This window comes from Branchiostoma belcheri, unplaced genomic scaffold (assembly GCF_001625305.1).
Source record: "Branchiostoma belcheri isolate BF01 breed outbred unplaced genomic scaffold, Haploidv18h27 scaffold35, whole genome shotgun sequence".
Taxonomy (NCBI): domain Eukaryota; kingdom Metazoa; phylum Chordata; class Leptocardii; order Amphioxiformes; family Branchiostomatidae; genus Branchiostoma; species Branchiostoma belcheri.
This window is the reverse complement of record NW_017803965.1, coordinates 1,058,901-1,080,251: the sequence shown is the minus strand read 5'-3', so window position 1 is coordinate 1,080,251 and position 21,351 is coordinate 1,058,901. Positions and strand designations below refer to the sequence as shown.

At 38.6% G+C, this 21,351-nt stretch overlaps 1 protein-coding gene across 1 annotated transcript; it reads left to right on the top strand.

The window, feature by feature from the left end:
* Nucleotides 1-2,525: 2,525 nt before the first annotated feature.
* On the top strand, nt 2,526-21,204 carry LOC109475889 (homeobox protein Hox-C9a-like). Its single transcript, XM_019776706.1, has 3 exons — nt 2,526-2,554; nt 17,902-18,527; nt 19,063-21,204. The coding sequence occupies exons 1-3, from the start codon at nt 2,529-2,531 to the stop codon at nt 19,326-19,328; spliced, it is 918 nt and encodes a 305-aa protein (XP_019632265.1). The 5' UTR covers nt 2,526-2,528; the 3' UTR covers nt 19,329-21,204.
* The last annotated feature ends 147 nt before the right edge of the window (nt 21,205-21,351 follow it).

Sequence of the window (21,351 nt, the reverse complement as noted above, 5' to 3'; positions counted from 1 at the left end):
ACTTTCCAAACTGTATATTCTGGTCTAGCTGTGTCTGTATCTGTATAGCCGGTATAACCGCCCTTCGGCGTAACACACCAGCTTCGCAGGCACGCGGCACAGCAGCAACTGGCTACATTACACCGAACAACTTGTTACACCTAACCCTTGAATATCTAACTCTAAACATTGTTTAAAGCTATCTAATGATGATGCCCCTACTGTACTTGGTGACAGCGAGTTCCACTCTGCGATAGTTCTGGGAAAGAATGGTCAATCCTTGGTTGATACTTTTACACTTGTGACTAAACCGTTGGATTGAGTACTGTAAACGTAGGTTGTAGAACTACCAACAAATGCTCTGGATTTTTACATTGTAAGATACCAATATAGAAATCTATCGCGTTCCTTAAAATTCATTTTGTGAAACATAGTTTCGTTGCAAATGAATTCGACGGAAACAATTTAGAGGCGAATTTGATTTCCCAGAATTATATATCTTATATATCTATGGAAACCAAAATAACCAAGTTAAAATGCCATGTTGATTTTTAACAAAGTAGTACAATGTTGGAAATTAGAAGATGTCTTTTATTTTAACTTGGAGGGTAAAATGTACCTGAAGTTCAAATATTGAAAAGTACGTTTAGCTCAGTTCCGTGTATCGAGTATTTTATTTATGGTATATTACATTGTAGCGATTTCGTTCTTTTTATCTACAACACACATTGGCAATTAAACCCAACCCAGCCAAAAAACAACAATATTGCCTGCTTGATATAATTTAGTATACTCTAGGTTCTAGGTATGTCATTACATTTCTGCAAAGTACTAGCTGTATATTATATATGATAAAGAAGCCAAATCTTCTAACGGATTTGTGTTAGAAATAGATATATTTTACTACAGTGATATAAAAGGTACTGAATGTTGTTTTTACCCGTTTTTATTCCTCTTGTAGATATACAACAATATTACATGTTAAATTTATATTATGGTAGAAATTATGGTAGAAACCCTAATAATATAACATCACTTGTAGTTTGCTACATAGAAAAACATCTACCGAACGGTATACTACCCTAGCAATGATTTCATTTACATTTACCTACGATATAGTTTTAGCCCAAGGAAATGTGCTATATAACTTGTGCATATATAACACTAGTATAGTCACTAGCTGTAAAATAATATAGAGTCCACGGGTTGCAGGTTACAATGTTGTACTGTCGTCCCATATGGTAACAACTAACCCAGATATCACACAGGTGGTCCTAATGTTTTCTCTAGAAATAACAAGTGCTAATGACTTGGTATGGTACTCAGATGTTTCGGTTCTTCTCTAGTCCAATCTGTTCTTGACTGGTTGAACATTGCAGGCTTGAAACTGGCTGAATAAGCAACTTAGATACAGAGAACAAACGCTAGTAATTGTATCCAAAGCCTTCAGTTGTCTCCTTTGCATCCGGTATAGGATCTTTTCGTCAAGTTGTTTACCAGACAATGTTCCAACGCTGAATTCCCTGTGGAAAAAAAAAGAAAAACAAGTGATAACATTCGTAACAGAAAATAAAATCTCATCTGTGTTGGTAGAAACCATAGTTATAAAGTTTGAGCTCGGTTCCAACACAAAAGGGGAACTTAAAAGGAAATTTTTTTTCAATCGTAGACTGTGAGAATTCATCCGACCTTTTTTCATGCCTCCACACACACATGCAAAAAAAGATGATTCTGAGACCAAAAAGTTCTTCCACAGATATTTATGAAACTCAAAGAAGTTTTACAGACTTAAACAACCAGTAAATAGGATTTGGACAGGACCAACCATGACAAATACATGTTCATACCATACCATAGCTAGTGACAAGAAAGAAGGCAGTTATACACTCAACAGAAAAACTTAAATTAGATCAATCATATCAACATTATTACTTCATCAATAGTATAGTATTATGTATCATAAGAAAGCGTATTTATCTGCTCTTTACAATGAAACCATATTTACTAAGATCATGGATTCGAATTTGAAGGTCGAATACCTGAACTGACTATGCTAGTGTGTCACTAAACGAAAATGCCAACACAGTGTCTAACATTGGCATGGAAATTTCAGCATTTTCAGTTATGTTGCTCACTGTAAAAACAAATAATAATGATAACATTTCATTTCAATTTCAAAGAAAGATTCCATAAGCTTGTATGACACGTAATAATAATTAGAAAAACAGCGATTTGATCAGCATTTTGTGCATAATAAGATAATATCATACCTCGGCATATTGTTGCGTTTTGTTCGCCATCCCAGAATGTGAAAGATATATATCCACATATACGCTGGTACAATTTATGGTCACAGCAATTGATAGTAATTAAAAGTAAAGCACGCATTCCCAAGACCGCGTTTAAAGTATTATGAACTGTTACATCCCGACAGAGAGCAGTTAAATATATCTACGTCAAAAGGTTGCCAGTATCAGTGATTTATCATATGATTTATCACATACACAAACAGAAATATACACCGGATATGCGTGCAAGAGAAACAAGACATGTGCTGGAATACATACGGTCACAAGTGAGGTTTTTTTAAATAATTTTTGAAAAAGAAAACATAGTGTAGTAGTAGTGCACGTAGGCTAGTTGAACTGAACTCGGTGAAAGCACATTTCACGTGCCTTTTACTCGTACGTTGACATGTACTGTTTTGCTCCAAGTGTTGCACTGTGTTGATACAGAACAGAGCTAGTCTCTACCAGACTAACTACGCTGGCTTTATATATAGGAGAATAATTGCCAGGGGAGTTTGTCCGCCTTGTAGGTTTGATTGGAGGGACAGAAACTACCTCCCCGCGGCCGGACTCCCTTGGCCAATTCTACTCTCTTTTTTTGCCGAATTCTACGATCCGTATTCCCGTAGAAAGACCTGGTGGAGGCTAGCTAGACCAGAGCTTTCTAAGTCCATGTTTAGCATTCTACACAGTCCCTTTTCTAGGCGAGGGCGACTTGTACAAAGTGATGAATAACATGGCATGAATTTTTAAGATAAAAATGTAAAGACGAATGTTTTCGTGGGGAGACATAAATGCCAGAATCCATCTTGCTTTTCAACCCGACGTATTTTGGACATTTTGAATAATATTACGATTTATAACTGTATCTGCTTTCACCGGGTAGTATGATTTTCATAATTATTCTTTATGTTCCATATTTTTTACAAAAGTGTCATGTCTGCTTTTTTTCTGTTCGAAATGGTGATATGAGGTGGCTTAACATCTAGTTTAGTAAAATGCCACGCAATACCTTTGCCATATTTTTGAGGCCAAAGTTGTCACGGTTTGCGTGTGCATGAACTAAATGAAATTCCCAGTACCCAACAGCCGTTTTATTCTATAATTACATGTCTTTTTGTAGTCACAAATTGTGTTCCTCTTTTCAGCATCTGTTAGCTATCCTAGCGTTGTACATATGTAGACTTCTTTGACGTAAGGATAGAGTAGAGTAGAATAGAGTACAGTAGAGTAGTCTTAATAGATATCGACAGGTAAAAAAAACAGCCCTTTTTGCTGCCTTAAAACATGTCCTGCGTTTGATCTTTTTCTAACACAGGCAACAGTTTTTCTATAGAAGAATCCCAGCTTGTTAATACCAACACAGTGTATGTACATGTATATTATCATATGATGTGCGGAACAAGGAATATCTTGAGTTTTCCATGAGTAAAGTAGAGTGGAGCCATTCGATCTAGTAGGACATATCTGACTCTTTTTCCTTTCTCTTCTTCTTTCTCTCTCCTTTCCTTTCTTGTTTCTGACTGTTTTTAGAGTCTAAAATAAGTTTAAAACCTAATACATATTTTGTATGCTATTCGAGGCTGTAGAAATACTTACTGCAACAGACATCTTTTATTGTAGCCATAGCTGCAAAGAAACAGACACACAAAAAAACGAAGGTAGAATTCTGGCCCAGACATTGTTTTGCATTTGGTAGGACGGTTTTGGTGTACATTTTTTGTCTCAGGAACTAACAGTAGGAATACAACATTAACAAATATATTTCATATGTTTGTAGACACAGACATCATGAAATTGACACACAAAAACTTCCAGCAAACATGTTGTTTTAAGTTAAAAAGTTGTGTATTTGGTAAGACGATTTTGCTATACATTTTTGTCTCAGAATACAAATGGCATTTTGCAGGGTCTTGTTAGAAGTTTATATTGTATTATACTACGTTATTCGAGGGTTATTATACTATGGTATTCTATGTTATTCTGTATGTCAATGGAAAACACTACAACAATTTTTTTACGTTCTGTGATATTTGTAGAAACAGCCGCCATGAATTTTAATATGAAACAGACCCACAAAAATAGATTTTAACTTAAAACGTTTGTATTCGGTAACACGGTCTTGTTATACATTATTATGCCAGTTTATTAACGGGATTTTGTAAGACCTAGATAGTTTCTCGCTGTGTTCGTTGAATTAACCGTTAACAGTTTGAAAATTCAAACTCGAATCCGTTAAATTCCTGGGCACGAGAGGACGTCTGTCTGTGTGTGAAATCGACATGTTTGTTCCCCAGGATTACCCTGTAGATCCGGACTTGTGATCACGTCACAACACAAATCCGATTTACAGGTTAGGCCTGGGCAACGCCAAACTACAAAACTTTACCAGCAGATATAGACAACACGTTAGAGTAAGTAGAATAGATCTCTTCTTCCGCCAATGTTTCGTTGTTGTTCTTGTTGCTGTTCCCGTACTGCAAGATTCGTTGAAATATTTCTTGTTTGAAAAGCAGAGCACACAGCGTTACCAGTAGATATTATAAAGAGAATACGTTAAAGTAAGGTAGAGTAGATCTCTTCTTCCGCTTATGTTTCGTTATTGTTGCTGTTCCCGTACTTCAAGTTTCATTGGAATATTTCATGTTTGAAAAGCAGAAAACATAGCGTTACCAGCAGTTAAGAATACTATAGAGAATACTATAGACAATACTATAGAGTAAAGTATAGTAGGACTCTTCTTCCGCTTATGTTCAGTTATTGTTGCTGTTCCCGTATTTCAAGATTCGTTGAAATAAATCTTATTTGAAAGCAGAAAACACAGCGTTACCAGCAGTTAACCACAATACTTTAGAGTAGAATAGACTAGAGTAGATCTCTTTTCCACCAATGTTCTGTTATTGTTGCCATTTCTGTACTTCAAGATTCGTTGAAATATTTCTTTTTTGAAAGCAGAATACACAGCGTTACCATCAGTTAACCACAATACTTTAGAGTAGAGTAGAGTAGAGTAGATCTCTTTTCCGCCAATGTTCCGTTATTGTTGCTGTTCCCGTACTTCAAGATTCGTTGAAATATTTCTTGTTTGAAAGCAGAAAACACAGCGTTACCATCAGTTAAACACAATATTTTAGAGTAGAGTAGACTAGAGTAGATCTCTTCTCCGCCAATGTTCCGTTATTGTTGCCATTTCTGTACTTCAAGATTCGTTGAAATATTTCTTTTTTGACAGCAGAAAACACAGCGTTACCATCAGTTAAACACAATACTTTAGAGTAGAGTAGACTAGAGTAGATCTCTTCTCCGCCAATGTTCCGTTATTGTTGCTATTTCTGTACTTCAAGATTCGTTGAAATATTTCTTTTTTGAAAAGCAAAGCACACAGCGACGGGGGCGCTTTTCAAGCTAGTTGTTTTTCCCCACCAAAGAAGTGTTATTTTTGTCAACACACTTGTCTGCTTTCTCACATGTAGTTTAGCGTGAATTCTCACAGTTGTACCCAGTGTCATAATTGCTTAGTAATAAGCTTTCATACTACAACCCTACTGCGTTTTCCACTGTGCACCGTGTACCGAAAGCGTGCCTTTGGGAGTGATACTAGAATTAGCTCAACTACTGCTGTGTTGCGTGATATATTTCAAACGTGGGGCGTCATTGCGAGAAAACGCACATGCATATTCCGAGTACCCTACATGAGTTCTTTAATTTGAAGGCCAGGACTATTAGTCATACTTACTGTGACCTCTATACACGTCTGTGTAATGTGTATATTATTCCAAACATGATCCCCCCACAGAAAATGTGCACACACAGAGACGTGAATGCATACTAAAAACTCGCTAGAAAAAAAACCCTGCAGTTCCCGTTAATCTAGATGAATGTTAAGCAACATTTTAACAAAACTCGCGCCAACTTTTGGTCCAACTTACCTGTGTATTGTGGAAATGTATATATAGCTAACGCACTGTAACGTTTAATTCACGCAGCTCATTACTTCTTATATACATATTTTTGGTCGGATTATAAAAAAATTAGACACGTACCGAATTCACAAAATGTTCTGGTGTCTCGCCATGTTCCCGAATTGTGTGACCTCTGCATTTTGGGGGAGTTTTGGGCCGATATTCGGGCTAAGTCGCGGATATTTATCACCTTGTGACAGTGCTAGGGTCACAGAAAGGTGAACATGGCCGTTCTGACTTCGTTCAGTCCGTGAGGCATAATTTACGGGGGCCTAGTTTGGAGTTGGCTGCAACTCTGCCAAATGTTGCAGAGAGTTTACTTGTAACGCTAAAGTCACATTTCCAAACCGGGGTCCGGCCTGGCTGTTTGTAACGAAAAATTAACAATTCATATCAAGAACATACAGACATAGTGCCCATGGTTTCATTAAAAACTTTTCTGTGTTTTGTTGTCTTTTATATCGTACTTTTCGTTCCCAAAAGCTACCCGGCCGGGCCCCGTGTCGGAATTGTGACCTCAGTATAAAACAGCTTGCTCGTTTTGCACGAGCTGAAAATATAGTGTCACAATGTTGGTATTTCATATCTTATTTAACCATTCTCTTGCCAAAATAGAGAAAATTTTTTACCGTCATCATTAGTTAGATATCAATATTGTTTTAGGCTTTAGCTGTTGCTTGTTCGAACTTGTTAGAACTGTATCGAAGGTAATTATAAGAAATAGCATAAATTTGTGTCGAATTTTCAGTTTGGTACTTTGGGTGTGTGGTACTGTGGGTCACTACTTCAAATCATTCCACCAACTTCCAATCCCATTGGTAAAGAAGCGTGCTCTTATGTTCCTTTTTTTGTGGTGGCGCAGCTCAAGTAAAAAAAACGACAGTACTAAAACATTTAAGTAAAGGGCATGAGAATAAGGTGAAACTAAGGTACAAACTTATAACAAAAATATGAGAGACGTACATGTTCCATTTCTGTCCTCCCATGTGTTTGAAATTAACCTATACATAGTAAAAATGGAATGTGGTCTTGTTTAATAACATAATAACATACAACCTAGCCATATTTGAACCAGCAACGTCCTTGGTATAATATTTTTATTCTTGAGAACTTTAGAACTCTGTATTGTTATTTTTCTCGTTTCAAAAAGTGTTTTAAAGTGTGTTTACAATTGGAAGGCACGTAGTTTTTTACGTATTATGCAGCAATGTTCAATAGGTGTATATGACAACTTTCTAGTCGTTATGTCCAGGACATTTAGACACCTTTGCGGTTATAAAAGTTATCTTGCCGATCTGCAATATGTTGCAAACATACAGATAATGTTATCGCAACCGATTTTGGAAAAAAAATTCACGTTTCACAACACTTTAACGACCAGTTGTTGTGATATTCTGAGATAAGTTTGTGTTAATATGAGGCGTTGATATCATCAATCCCGCAAGCAAAACTCAATAAAAAAATTTCCATGACTGATTCTCTTCTAAAGCGCCTTTTCCTGAAAAAATGTTTTATCGACCACACGTCGGGTTCAAACCATGAACGTTGATTGCGTTATGCAAGAAATCGACAGGACTAAAGTTAGCTCACATTTGTCAAACTGTAGTAGCATTGATTGGACTAGCCATTGGAGGGAACAAGAGGGAACAGCTTACGCCTAAACAAAAGATCAGTGAACAACAACAAAAGACTGTTTTTCTACAGCAACAGAGTAGTAACATGGTGGAACAGTCTACCTGAGGAGGTGGTGTCAGCCCCAAGTGTGAACAGTTTTAAAAATAGACTGGACAAACACATGAAAAGTCATCCAGTGGTGTACAACCCCCGGGCACTGGACAACCCCCACAAGATGACCATGTCAACGCAGTAATAATAAACTACAAGGAGCGGCTCAAAGTGGAAGAGAACTTCCTACCGAGACGAAAGATCTACTCTACTCTACTCTACTCTACTCACATTTGTCAAACTGTAGTAGCATTGATAGGACTAGCCATTGGGAATAAAAACGACGCTGACAAATTCATATTTCGTGGGTTACAAAACAAAACGTGCTTTCTACCGAGTTTTCAACAACTGCTATCACACGTGCAGAATTAAATTTTGTCTCGCAAATTAAAAACGCGTTTATAGTACATTTTCTGTACATCTTCCTTGTGACCTTTGAACCTACATAATCACATATCACACACACACACACAACTACTGAACTAGTTCAACCACTCAGAACTTTTAAGCGTTCCACTAGGTTCTCCACTAGCTCACACAACTTCGCCGTCCAAATTCCTAGTTCGAAATCTTTTTACAGTGACAGTTTCTTTCCCCGTACGGCCAAGCTTTGGAATTCCCTCCCTGACAAGTGTTTCCCCACCAACCTACAATCTACAGGCTTTCAAATCAAACGTTCACCGCCATCTCTTTACATAGCCATGTTTCTCTCATCTTTCTAGTTCAATGCCGAGAAGTGGTCGTATAGGCTAGGCCTTGCATTGAACTACTCCGTTAAAAAAATCTGATATATGATTAATTTATTTGCATGAGACGGAGAATAAACATGGGTATATATAAATCTATCCCAACTGTAAGCTTTAAAGTGTTTTCCAGCTATTTTGAAGTGACCACGCATTTTTTTTATTTATTCATCAACACATAACAATGCAATAACAAGGAAAGTGTGGGCTGCACTCAAGTTTTTAAACTTATTTTAACAGCGACACACAACAAAACACAATTGACATATACCAAGCCTTGCCATTGCAGAAACCAAACTTACATAGTTGAAATTCATGCTCTCCAAGCAGAGGTTTGATTTTTGACTCATTTTTAGAGTGTTTTAGGCCTTTTATGGGGTTTCTATTTTTGCAAACGCCGTAAAAATACAACCTCCAGTGAAAAAAAAAGAAGAAATCCGGATAAAAAAAACTAAAAGCACGCCAAAAATGAGCCAAAACCCAAACCTCTGCTTGGAGAGTAGAAATTCTTACCTTGGGCATTCTAGCCTGCATGTCTGGAATTGTCAATATGATCGTATCTGGGACTAATTTTCTCAAATTGACTTGGGCTTCAGAGTAGTTATCCCCTGACGCTAAACCCAAGTCTGTATAACCGAATTTTTGTTCCATGCCAGATTCTAAAGTTACTGAACTTGAAAACGTTTCTTATTTCAACAGAAGTTGACATATGACAGACATGAATTCTTTGGTTACACAAAATGTGTTTCAGTACTTCGATGTTAACCTATGTGTTATTATATATAGCTAGTATCATAAATGTCGTCATAAAAGGCAGGGTTATGTAATCATATTTTACAGCCGTCACTAATATTAGTATCCCCATAACTCAGTTGTTATGCAACAACTACCCGTGTAAAGTCAAGGTTACTTCGTTTGCGGTTCAATTTTCCCCGACCAGGAAATATTTCATCGAAATTTATGGTTTGTCAACAAGCTCCATAATTTGTGGCTTTCGAATGTAGCCCCGGTATCGTATAGTTGTCAAGTCGAGGGTTAGCGACATTTCGTATCGCTTACATGGCTTGTTTTAGAGAGCTGTAAACAAGTCAACTATATAACCTTCTCGCACGAGAATCTCTGTAGGGAGATAAATTCACGCCAAGACTGAAAACGATAGTACTAAATCGTAATGTGGCGATTTCGTGATCGAGCGAACCCCTTGCAATTTTCAGGAATAAACTAGTACTGCATGGTTATAATGATTAGCTTCTACCAGGCTTCGGAAGCGGCTGGAAATGGTAGAAATTGGCCAAATAGACAGGAGTACAGTTTGGAGGCAAACTTTCCAGCCTTTTCTGAAGCCTAGTAGAGGCTATTGCACGATGACCTCTTCTTCAGAAGGTCAACGTTTAAGAGTTACAGTTGTTAGAAATTTATCTGTGAACTCCTGTACTTAAAAGGAGCAACTTTTGGCCTAGGTTACCCTGTTCCTAATGATTACACTAAGCTGCTAGTGGTTTTCTCGTTGGTGGCAATGTATGTCGACTATAAATCTAAAGACACATAGCTAAAGTGGTAGAAAAGATTTGGAGGGGAGGGGGGCACCATACTTGTACATACAGGACATATCTGTATGTCTGGGGTAAAATATACCGCGTTCAGAAATAGAAGTAGTGGTCTAGAGTAGGCACAATATATGGCAGCAATGAAAATAATACGTTGCGTTAGCTTTTCTTTAAAAGTCAAACCGTAACACAATTGACCCAAACCTTTCAACTAGGGCTGACAATGTAGGATTTTGTTTACACTTACTTCTGTGAGTTTTGGGATATTCTCTGTTTGCTTGCTTCTTTGTTTATTTGTCCTTCTGTCCAAGTGCTCTTCAGTGTATGAACTGGTTGGCATTTTAATTATTTGTACACCCTCTTAAGAAATATTACAGCGGGACAAATATTAGAAAAATAAACAAAATGGACCAGAAGAACAGATTCAGATAATATCTTCCAAAAATTAATCAAATTTAAAATAGTTTGTTTCCAGTTCTGAACGATAGTTGTGCTTCTTGTATTTAGGACTATGTAGAATGTAGTTTGAAGCATTCCGTGGTTGGTTTTGATGAAATAGTTTCACCACGCGACCTTTGCTCGCTACGGTTAAGCCCTGCCGCCATTTTGAGATTTACGAGACTGAGAGTTTGTGTGTTAGCCAAACGCCACCGACAGAGAGACAAGCTACAACCGTCACGGGCACACATAAACAGGGTCACTACCACGGTTATACTTAACTATCCACCCAGAAAATGGCCCTTCCGACCCTAGAGTGGAACAGCACGCAAATATGGCAACACATTTGGCTGCTCGCATGGACCAAGATGCCAGCACAGATAAGACACATTTGTTGTTCATTACGACTCTCGGCTCTTTTGGCAAACGGTTTGGCGTTCTCTACTATTATGACTTGTGAAAATTGAATTCTAACCGAAACTTAACGTATTCATAATTATACTTTTGAAATAAAGTTTTATTTAGCGTTCTGGACAAAGTTAGACTATAGGTTAGGTTTGTTTCATTGCGTTTACGGCAATAAATGTTGCATATCTTAGCAGCACAAATTGTTTTCTGGATCTTTTCGCTGGAATGTCTTCTTTTAGAGTAATCCTAATTCCTAGGAACAAAATATATTCTTCACTTTCGTAAAAATATCAAGATCAAAACAGACAATTATTGTTCATACATACAAGTTTTTTTTACGTATTTGCGGTTGATATTTCAACGTGTACAATAGAGTAGAATAATCGGCAAGGTAGTTAATACGACCGATTTTTTTGCTGTTGTTTTGTTTATTTTCTGTTTAGTATGAACACGCCACTACATCCATGGCCTCCAACCAGAAAAAAATGACTTGATGTATAGTTTTGATTCTTATCACTCTGTCTGAGTTATATCTAAACTGTGTGTTCTAATGTTCTGGCAAAGTAGTTTTCCCCTAGAACACCCTCCAGCAAACCTACCACGTGAGATCTTTTTAGTCAAGAAATCTGTCTTCCCTTTACTCCCCTGGTTTTCAAACGAAGTGAATAAAGAGCTCTAGTTTCTATTTCCGAAAGGAAAGCAGGCTACCCAAAATACACCATTCTTATCATTCAGAAAAAGCCCAATATCAGACAAAAAAAAGCCCAACATCAGATAGACTCAAGTAAAAAAAAACATTAGATATAAGAAATACGTAGCTATTCTTTATATATTCTAGTATCTGCAGTGAAAATCTAGCCTGGTATCTCAGCATGATATATTAGTAACTTTGTTGTTCAGACTGTGTTTGATATATTCAAGGAGATTTTGAACCCCCTTGATATATATGTAACCTTAGCCTGATTGAAACCGACAGCTTTCAGAGTACTCTATCCACTGCTCTCTTCTCTTTCAGAAAAGGTCTCAAAGTCTCTGTACTGGAAGAAAAGTTAAAGCTAGCCAGTTGATACCGAGGGTTTTTTTCTCTTAGATTTTTCTGTATGATACGTTTCCCAATCTTTGAACCAGACTTCCTTTTTTAACATAAAACCAGACGTCTTTACTTGAGTTTGAAATTCTGTAACTTTGAAATGAAAACCGGTCGGTTTCTATACGTAGCAAGAGCTAGATTTAGTGGGACTTGAATTGGCGTACTGCTATCTTGGTTGAGATTTTCGCCTACCCTCGACTAATTTAAAACGTTCCGTTTAGAGTTGTCATAACAATTCGTTTTGGTATCTAGTGATGAAGAAAATAAGAAGTATATTAATCATATCCATACGGCAGTTATATAGAAGTCATAGTACACAAAACTACACCATATGCCTCCAATGTCAAAACGGTTCAGGGAATGTAGTAAATAGCAATATATATACCGCGCGCTAGTCCATTTCTGTCCCTTCTAATTCTCTTCTCTGCTTCAAGTCATCAAAATAATTTAGCATTGAACGTAAAAGAGCGGTTTCCTAGAATTTATAGGTGGTATTTCTGGTTGAATTATGGCTCACATTTCGCACAGAATTGGAAAATGAAACTGGAACTGTCCTTGCGGAGCAGTTTTGCGTGTTTTGCATCCACATAAGTGGCGAGAATTCGGAGTGTGTGTGCACCAAGATATACTATCTTAATCATAGCAAACATTACTACACGATATACGAGTATTTGGGGGATAAGCTGCACGGTAAAATACACAAAATATGTACTAATCATAGTATATTTCCTGCATACATACATTTATCCCGACCTATCCCTACAAAATCTGCAAAATTATGTTGAATTTCATGACAATTTCTTTCCTTTAAGAAGTAAAAATACATTCCTTTTCTTTTGTCGTATCAACCGAAATGAATGTACTGTATCTCATTGTAACCGGATTGTTTCCGTTAAAGTTTAATTGTATAGAAGTGCTGCAATGAACCCGATTTTTCTTCGTTTCATGCAAAACTAGCTACAAGAAAAATGATATTGCCCGGTATAACTACATCGAAAATGCTCTTGTTTCTTCGTTAGTGTTTTATGCTTTTGCCGATAACGCTTCTAAGGAACTGGAATTTTTCATTGATCTGTTTCAAATCTACTAAACATATGTATTACAACAGATTTCGATTCGGACAATTTGTGTTGGAAGTGGTTGTATTTCTGCTGTGCAGACGGTGCATTGGATGGAAAAACCAAGATGGCGGCCGTGTGTCAGGCGTGTCAAATTCTCGGTTCGGAAATAAAAGAGGTTGACACAACCTGTCACTTTCATAAACACCAACCGTAAACACCTAGACGTGTACAATTTGACACAGCTGCTTGCACATACCCTGTCGTATCAATATACAGGCGTATACGTCGCATACAATATTAATAATACCTTCACTCCTCCAACCGCCCTCGCTGAGCGTTTCTCGATTTTATTTTGGAAAAATGTCGATAAGAAAATATCGACTGGTGGTTCCAAAATGTGCTGGAATCGACTCGGTCTTTTAGACCTGACCAAGAGTTTATGACATATCTGATTACAATCGACAACGCCGTAAAAAACCGTGTCCTTTTCTTACTGTGTAGCCCATTTTGGCTTGGTGGAGGATATTGTAACAAATATGCCTATTAAAGCTCTACAATCAGAGACCTACATGGAAAAGCTAGCCCCGCATTTGAGTATTTTGCAATACCCGTACTAGGAAAAGTAATACAAGGGGCCATGGTATAACTATTCTCTTTCTGCATTACCTATCTTGGTCAGCCATGTTTGAATTTCTGAATTTTCGCTAAACGAACAACAAAAGTAAACAAACAAAGTGTACCGTAACTTGACTGTTTATTTTATCTTTAAACTGAGCAAATATATCGCAAGAATGAACAAAACATGATCGAACCGTAGTTTGAATTATATTTTTTAATATCATAACGAAAATGTACATCGCTTGTTGTTTACAATGAATATATATCCGATTTGCTGTTAATTGTAAATGTGCTAGAACTAGGAAATTAGTAAAGCTGCTATGCGTATGACCAAATACTCATCTAAACACCATCGTGTCACCACACATATACCATACTATTGACAGCATATCCACCCAATACTAGAATACAGACCCAACACTAAAGCAGCATCTATAATACAAGAACAACATAACAAGGTGCGATACAAACAAAATGGTCAACAAAAACGGGAATACAAAAGTTTGCCTAAAATTATCACCATGTACAATGTTAATAATATTCTTCTCGTCCTTTGTATATGATTATTACAAATCAATCATGAGAATCGTTTTGGAGTCTTCGATCCAGAAAAGTTGTAAGAAAAACTGTTATATAGATCACAGGTTACTTCTCTAGACCTCAACAGCACCCTTGCCAAACCGCAAGAATATCTAATGTGATTTTATGAGCGCGGGTGTCACTAGTAGGTCAGGGGAAATTTATCACCGGGGGATGCCATAACGTGGGCCGGCAGTTGGCTCTCGAAGCGCCGGAACAGTCCTCAACTATCGCAGGTTCATCTAGATAGCGCTAGCCTAGCTTCCAGATCATGAGATACCGGGTAAAATTTATATTCGAGTGCGGTTGCATGTAGGTGAACTGGAAAAACTGCAGGGTGCTGTATATAAAATGACGGCGATTTTAGTTGTTTTAAGACCAATTTTAATCAAGAGTTGATATGTGAAAATGAAAATGTTATTGCGCTTCGTTTACACCAACACTTGACTGCATAGATTTCAAATACAGACCGTAAAACTTTGTAAACTTTGCTTTACTCTAATCAACACTACACTACACTACTCTACACTACACTACTCTACACTACACTACTCTACACTACACTACTCTACACTACTTTACACTACACTACTCTACACTACTCTACTCTACACTACACTACTCTACTCTACTACAAAACAAAAAATATATAAAAGAATTAAAGATTAATTTTATTGCACAAAAATTGTAACAGGGACAGAGTATGGACAATTGGTATCAATTCTTCAATTGATAAAGAATAGACAATACATGCATTTTCGTAAGAAAAAAAAACAATAAACTCAACATCATTAAAAGTATATATATGCGTATCGACGGAGTATTTATGTAGTGAAAACAAGCGTTACGGAAATAATATAGGTCAAATGTGGTGTCATATGCTAGTCCTATCACGTGCTAAGCAATAAATCATTTTTGTCCCTTTGACGTCAAAGAAAAAGCCGACATTTGCATCTGATGTGTTATCCGCTACTTTTTCACTCTAGACAAATCATAAATAGTCTAAAAAAAACCCTCAATAGTACGTTTGGGAACAAGTTTGAAATTTTGTCATTTGGAAGGCTAGTCTTTTTTTGTTGTTGTTGATGGCGTTTTGCTTGGAGGTTTCGCGCGGAATTCTGGGATCGTGACCCTTGCACCTGATTGGGCGAAGGTCCTGACCTTTGGCGCGTTTTCTCCTCTAAACTCGTTATTCTACGTGCCTCACACCTACACTAATTACACATAATTGGTACCTTAAAAAGTCAACTGGCTACAATCTGAGCGATTATGACATTTCGTTGGCACCCAAAGGTTGGCGCCCCATAGCGTTCACCTTAGAAACAAGTCATAGCGAACAGATCAGAGTTTTCTTTTGAATATGACAGAGAATGGAGATGTCAATATGCCTTTGTACATTTTTCTTTCGTTAGAAAAAAAAATTGCTGGTATAGGTTCTGATTTCAAATGTTTTAAACTATCTTTGAAAAACGTATCTAACAGAAAAGTGCGTTTGTTGTAGCCTACGAACGAATTTTTTCCTAGCCATATGAAGTAAAATCAGGCTAAAATCTAGATCCAACAGCAAAACAATTTTCAGTCTTGAAATCGAAAAAAAATATTGTTTAATGCCTTGTTGAGATATATTTTACAATAATGATATGCAAAAAGTAGTACAAAAAGTTAGTTGTACATGATTTTCGTGGTATTGCTAGAACCGCTTCCACGTACATTGCATCATATTTTACCAAGCATAAAAATGATAAAATCAATTGTATCTTTCAATCTTCGTATTTTTTTAATCATTATTGGGTCAAATTTCTCCATCAACTATATACAGTCTCTGGGGTCTTTTCCTGAGAAGTCGGACTGATACAGTCAATATTTAGTATCCCCTTAGCCTTTCCACACATCAAAACAGACACCGCTATATTGACATATCCTCTCTAAGATTTGCGGTTAACATTTCAGGTTTCTTGGCACTATCCTGAAGTAGTTCCTCTATGTTTCTTGTATTGTGAGCGTTCTTACCTCAAGAGTCAAGGTCGTTAGCGACAGTGTCCGTGAAGACGTGTGGTTATTTACGTTGTGTCCCCCCAGGGAAATTAGATACGATCTGAGTTGATGAGGCCGTGATGACTTGCCGGCGCCGACCGGGGGCCTGGGTGCCTGTGTGCCGGGTGGACTGAGCCTGGCCCGACCCTACCATGTCAATGACCTCCGGACTATATCACATGTCACAAGGGGCAAGCCGCGTGGTCAGTAAATGACCACTGACCAACTGTTGTCTGTAGTTAGCTCTCAGCTCATTTGAGTACTGTAGAGTACAGGGTAGGACGTTTTAAATCGTTGTGTCTGTATCTGTATATCTGCATTGCCGTTAGAACCGCCACGTACTTTTATTTGTTGTCTACCTGAGATGTTGTTATATCCTTGCTTTGGAATATTTTTAGAAACGATATCTTCCTTCTCTTGGATCATACAGATTTATCTCTGATCACACATACGCTAACACTGTCCTGAGGAGAGATCTTTCTTTCAGGCCAAAGAAATCTGCAGTACTTTTCTCTAAACTGAAAGAAAAGTTTTGTAGATGTCCGTTGAATACGAATTGGAATTCACGAGTCGCGTTGACTGTAGGGGGGATGACTTTGTCCTCAGTTCAGTGGGCTGGCATCAATCGTTTTCCCTCCGCTTTTGGCGATAAGGCACAGATGCAATATATCACCCTGACGGTTCCTACTACCCCGTATTTGCTTTCGGGCTTGATTTGTTGCCTCTCGTGTTTTGTCCTGGATTCCATGACAGCGCAGTGATGGCGCCTGCCGGTAGGGGGCAGCACTGAGCGACGTCCCTGTCCGTAAAAGGCTGCGGCGCGCGTCTTCCTGTAGTAGTAAAAAAAAACGACAAAACAAGAAAACGTTAGGAAAACGATTCTCACTTCTCAGAAGTCGCCCCGGCTGAATATCGTGCGTTAATTGCGCCCCGTCTGTCCCGGGATTGATTGAGTGTGTTCATTTTTGGCGCTGCGTGGAGAGAAAATCGACGTCGGTAGTATTGGCGGCAGCGTTCTACCATCCATGACTAATGGCGACATAAATCGCCCCTACCGTGAACTCTCAATGAAATATAGCAGGTTGTAGCTAGGTGAATGCCGGGCCGGTGTCCTCCGGTTCACCCCGGCTATACTCGTGTTTATTTTGATGATAGTACGCACCTGTATACAACACGGATATAACGTATTACTCATGTGTAGATGTGTTATATATAGAGAGGGGTTGTGTTTGTTGGAAAAGGGGGATTTTGAAGTTACCATGCCAACACGAATTTTTGGGCGTAGTATGCAGGGAAAGGAAAACAACCTGCTCTACGTCATGTTTTTTGTTGCATACTTAGCGATTCCCTGGTTTGCCATTGGTTGATGAGTGTCATGTGACCAAATCAGCAAATAAACGTGCATGTTCTCTATTGCTTTTATTTATAGGCATCGTAATGGGCGTAAAGCTCGGGAAACCCGTGGCCTGAGACTCAACTGTCAAAACACGGCTATGATGACATCGTCCGGGACGGTCAACCCTTACTTCGTGGACTCTTTGATTACAAATGTTGGAGACGACGTGTTTAAAGTACGGGGAGAGGACCCACGACTAGGCCTGCCCTTGTGGAGACGAGGAAACGGCGGGCAGCCCAGTGGCTTTCCGAACTGTTCGTACTCCAATAGTGCAGGAGCGTCGTTCTACTATCATCAGTCACCGGAGCGGTCCAACACAGTGTCCTGCCTGTACCCTGCCGCCTACCTGCCGCCCCGCCATCTACCGAACGACGGTACAGTAACAGACGGCATCAACCCCTGGTCAGACCCCGTGCCAAACAATCAGCAACACGCCGGCAACTCCTACTGCAACGGCACCGCCGGTCTCCACGCTTCCGCCATGCAGGTCTACAACAAGACCTCGGACACCGAGGCCGGCAAGACCACAGCCCATCCTGGCTACGGCGGCTACTCCCAGTCCTACAGGGACCTGCAAGCTCAGGGAATCAGCCTCGTCGACGGACAGATGAAGGTGAAAGCCGAGCAGGAAAGCCCAAAGAACGGAGAAGACAAGAACGGTGAGACCCTTTTACTATGCCGTAGTACGAACCCTACCCCTTGATTCCTCAGTTCGCGTAGTACTATAAACCTCCCATTCACCCGTGGCGTGTAGGGTAATAGCGCATACGGTAATGGCCCAGGCGCTAGCACGACCGATACACCACGCCGCACCGCGAACATTTGAACTTGAAGCGGGAAAAAAATCCAGGTTAAATAATGCAAAACAACGCCGGGCCTGGCCAACTGGGCCAAACGTAAGGCGACCTCTTGAGTCCACGAGTTTTTTATGGGGTACACACAACATGGCGGCCACGCGGGGACAGGGCCCAACCTTCCCTACATTATAGGATTACTGACCAGATTTATGTTCCCACTAGGCATAGAGGTTCCATCTGATGAAAACACGTGATCGATTTGCCATAAAAACCCCTTTTTTTCCTCACCATTTCCTCCTATCCTTTGTCTACAGTGTATCTGTTCTGTGTGTACGGTGCGTTGTGATCTACTAACACATTTCTGTGTTTGTGTTTTTGTTGTGTTTCTTCTCGTTAGGAGCAGCGGTGGTGGCGAATCAGCCAGGCTGGATGAACAATCATTCGTCCCGGAAGAAGCGGTGTCCCTACACGCGCTTCCAGACCCTGGAGCTGGAGAAGGAGTTTCTGTACAACATGTACCTCACGCGAGAGCGGCGCTACGAGATCTCGCAACACGTCAACTTGACCGAGAGGCAGGTCAAGATCTGGTTCCAAAACAGGAGGATGAAGATGAAGAAAATGAGCAAGCAGCGACAGGAGCAGCAGCAAACCACGCCGCAGTAGCGCCAGGGTTTCTTCCGGCGTTGGTGGGATGCTTGCTCGATCAGTGACAAATACTGTACCCTGGCGCAAGCCATCAAATATCTCAGGTTCAAAAAAACAAGCACTGAACTCAATTCACTACCTCAGTTAATCAACAAAGAGAAGACATTCTCTTGTGAAATGGGCTTCGCTATTTACCAATTTTTGATGTACAAAAACCAAATCATAAGTTATGGTGTGTGTATATATATTCTATCTAAACCACGGAAAAATGTCTATATCACTTGTAGTGTTAGTTTATTAAACGGTAGGTCGGAAATTTAGAGGATATTATTCGTATCAAAAACACGGGTATATGTGAGCACTTTTGCTTAATCTTTGTTGTTTACCACTATCTAACTTTTATATTTCTATGTTTTGTGTCACTTAAAACGTTATTTCCTTTTTTTATTTTCCTAAATATGTTCTTATTTATAATCTAATAATTCGGTGACTTTGCAGGTTTCTATCTTGTTCATAAAACTATATGAACTTGAAAATAGGTTAGATGATTTTTGTTTTAACTTAAAGCGTTGCTGTGTTGTTGCGTCTATCGTGTTATAATATAAGGGTATTTGTTCACAGTGCAATTTATTGGCGACTTTCTGTGGTATAAAAGGCGTAACAACGAAGGGTCACGCATTTAACCTCTTCAGTATTATTCCAGTAGGTGTGAACCCATTTTTGAGGGAAATTCTAGTAAGAAAAAAAGAAAGCCGTGTATGTGAATCTGACTCGTAAGCGCACAGAAAAGTATTAACCGTATTTGTCTTTGTAAATGTACTATGTTATACTTTAAAGAAATGAGAAAAGAATATCAGTTCAGTGACTCAGTGAAGATAATAATGTTATTTACCTCAAGGAATCGTTTGCAGATAATCAGTAAGACCAGTGCTATTTTCATGTTGACCCAAATACGAGCTTAAAGAGTCAGTTACAATTGAAATCGAGACATTTTGTCAAGCGTAAACCATTCTCAATTGAATCTATAGAGACTTTGGTATGGTACAGTGGAAGATAACTTTGAAAGCAACGTTTGCAATGACATCACCAAATGCTGTGCACATGTTCCAAGTTACGTAATCAACATTTGTAGTTGATTTAACGTCAAATCATTTCACCAGATGGTTCTAATCGTTTCAGTCAAACGAAAGACGACTTAAACTGATCCAGAACACGCTGCAATGTTGTTCTTGGGTAAAAAACGAAAACGATCTAAATTGTTCCAGAACACGTTGCAGTGTTTTCTTAGGTATAAAAAAACACAACTCTCTTACACTATTTACTAAATGTGCTAAGGCATGACAGAGCTTTCGTGTAAAAAAAAATCTCAATTACAATTGTAACTGACTGAATTCTACCAATGAATGTTCGAACATTTCCATTTTTGTACTTCAACTAAACCAAATATCAGTGCTTTTTTACAAGAATCTACTTGATGTAAAGGGCAAATATTTACAAGAAATTGTAATTCTTACACAGACATATTGACATTTGTCAACAATGTTACTGAGAAGTTGTTAAAAATGCCATTTTCTAACCCAAATAGGAAGACAAAAGTGTACGGGAGAAGCTACTAAATAGGTGCATGAGATATATCCGGTGGTATACTGTGTAAGTTGGAGAATGAGTACATGTGTACAGGGTCTGTGCACCGTCCTATGTTCAATAATAATCTCAGGGTGATCGTGTGTATGTAGTTTATAGAGCCTTCGTTCCAATTGTTCAAGAACAGAAGGCAGTGCCATAGCGTTTAGCTAGCCATTTAACCAACCAAAACAAAAACCATGCTTCCACGAACAAAAAATAAAATAATGACGGTTGAATAAAAGTGAGAAGTAGGTTTGTTGTGTTTCATGTATTACAGAAAGATGGTTTTGCCAATTCCCTTTTTAGATGAAAAATATTGAATGTATCAGGGAAAAATAAAAACCATCTGAGTTACAATCAAACCATGGCTCCAGTGTGTTCCTATTTTTTTCACAATTTAGCTCTAGTAGCTCAA

Excerpts from the sequence above, each read along its gene's own strand:
- LOC109475889 (XM_019776706.1), top strand. The coding sequence starts at position 2,529 with ATGTGCTGGAATACATACGGTCACAA. Across the intron at positions 2,555-17,901 it reads TGGAATACATACGGTCACAA|GCATCGTAATGGGCGTAAAG; the intron begins GTGAGGTTTTTT and ends TTTTATTTATAG. Across the intron at positions 18,528-19,062 it reads GAACGGAGAAGACAAGAACG|GAGCAGCGGTGGTGGCGAAT; the intron begins GTGAGACCCTTT and ends TCTTCTCGTTAG.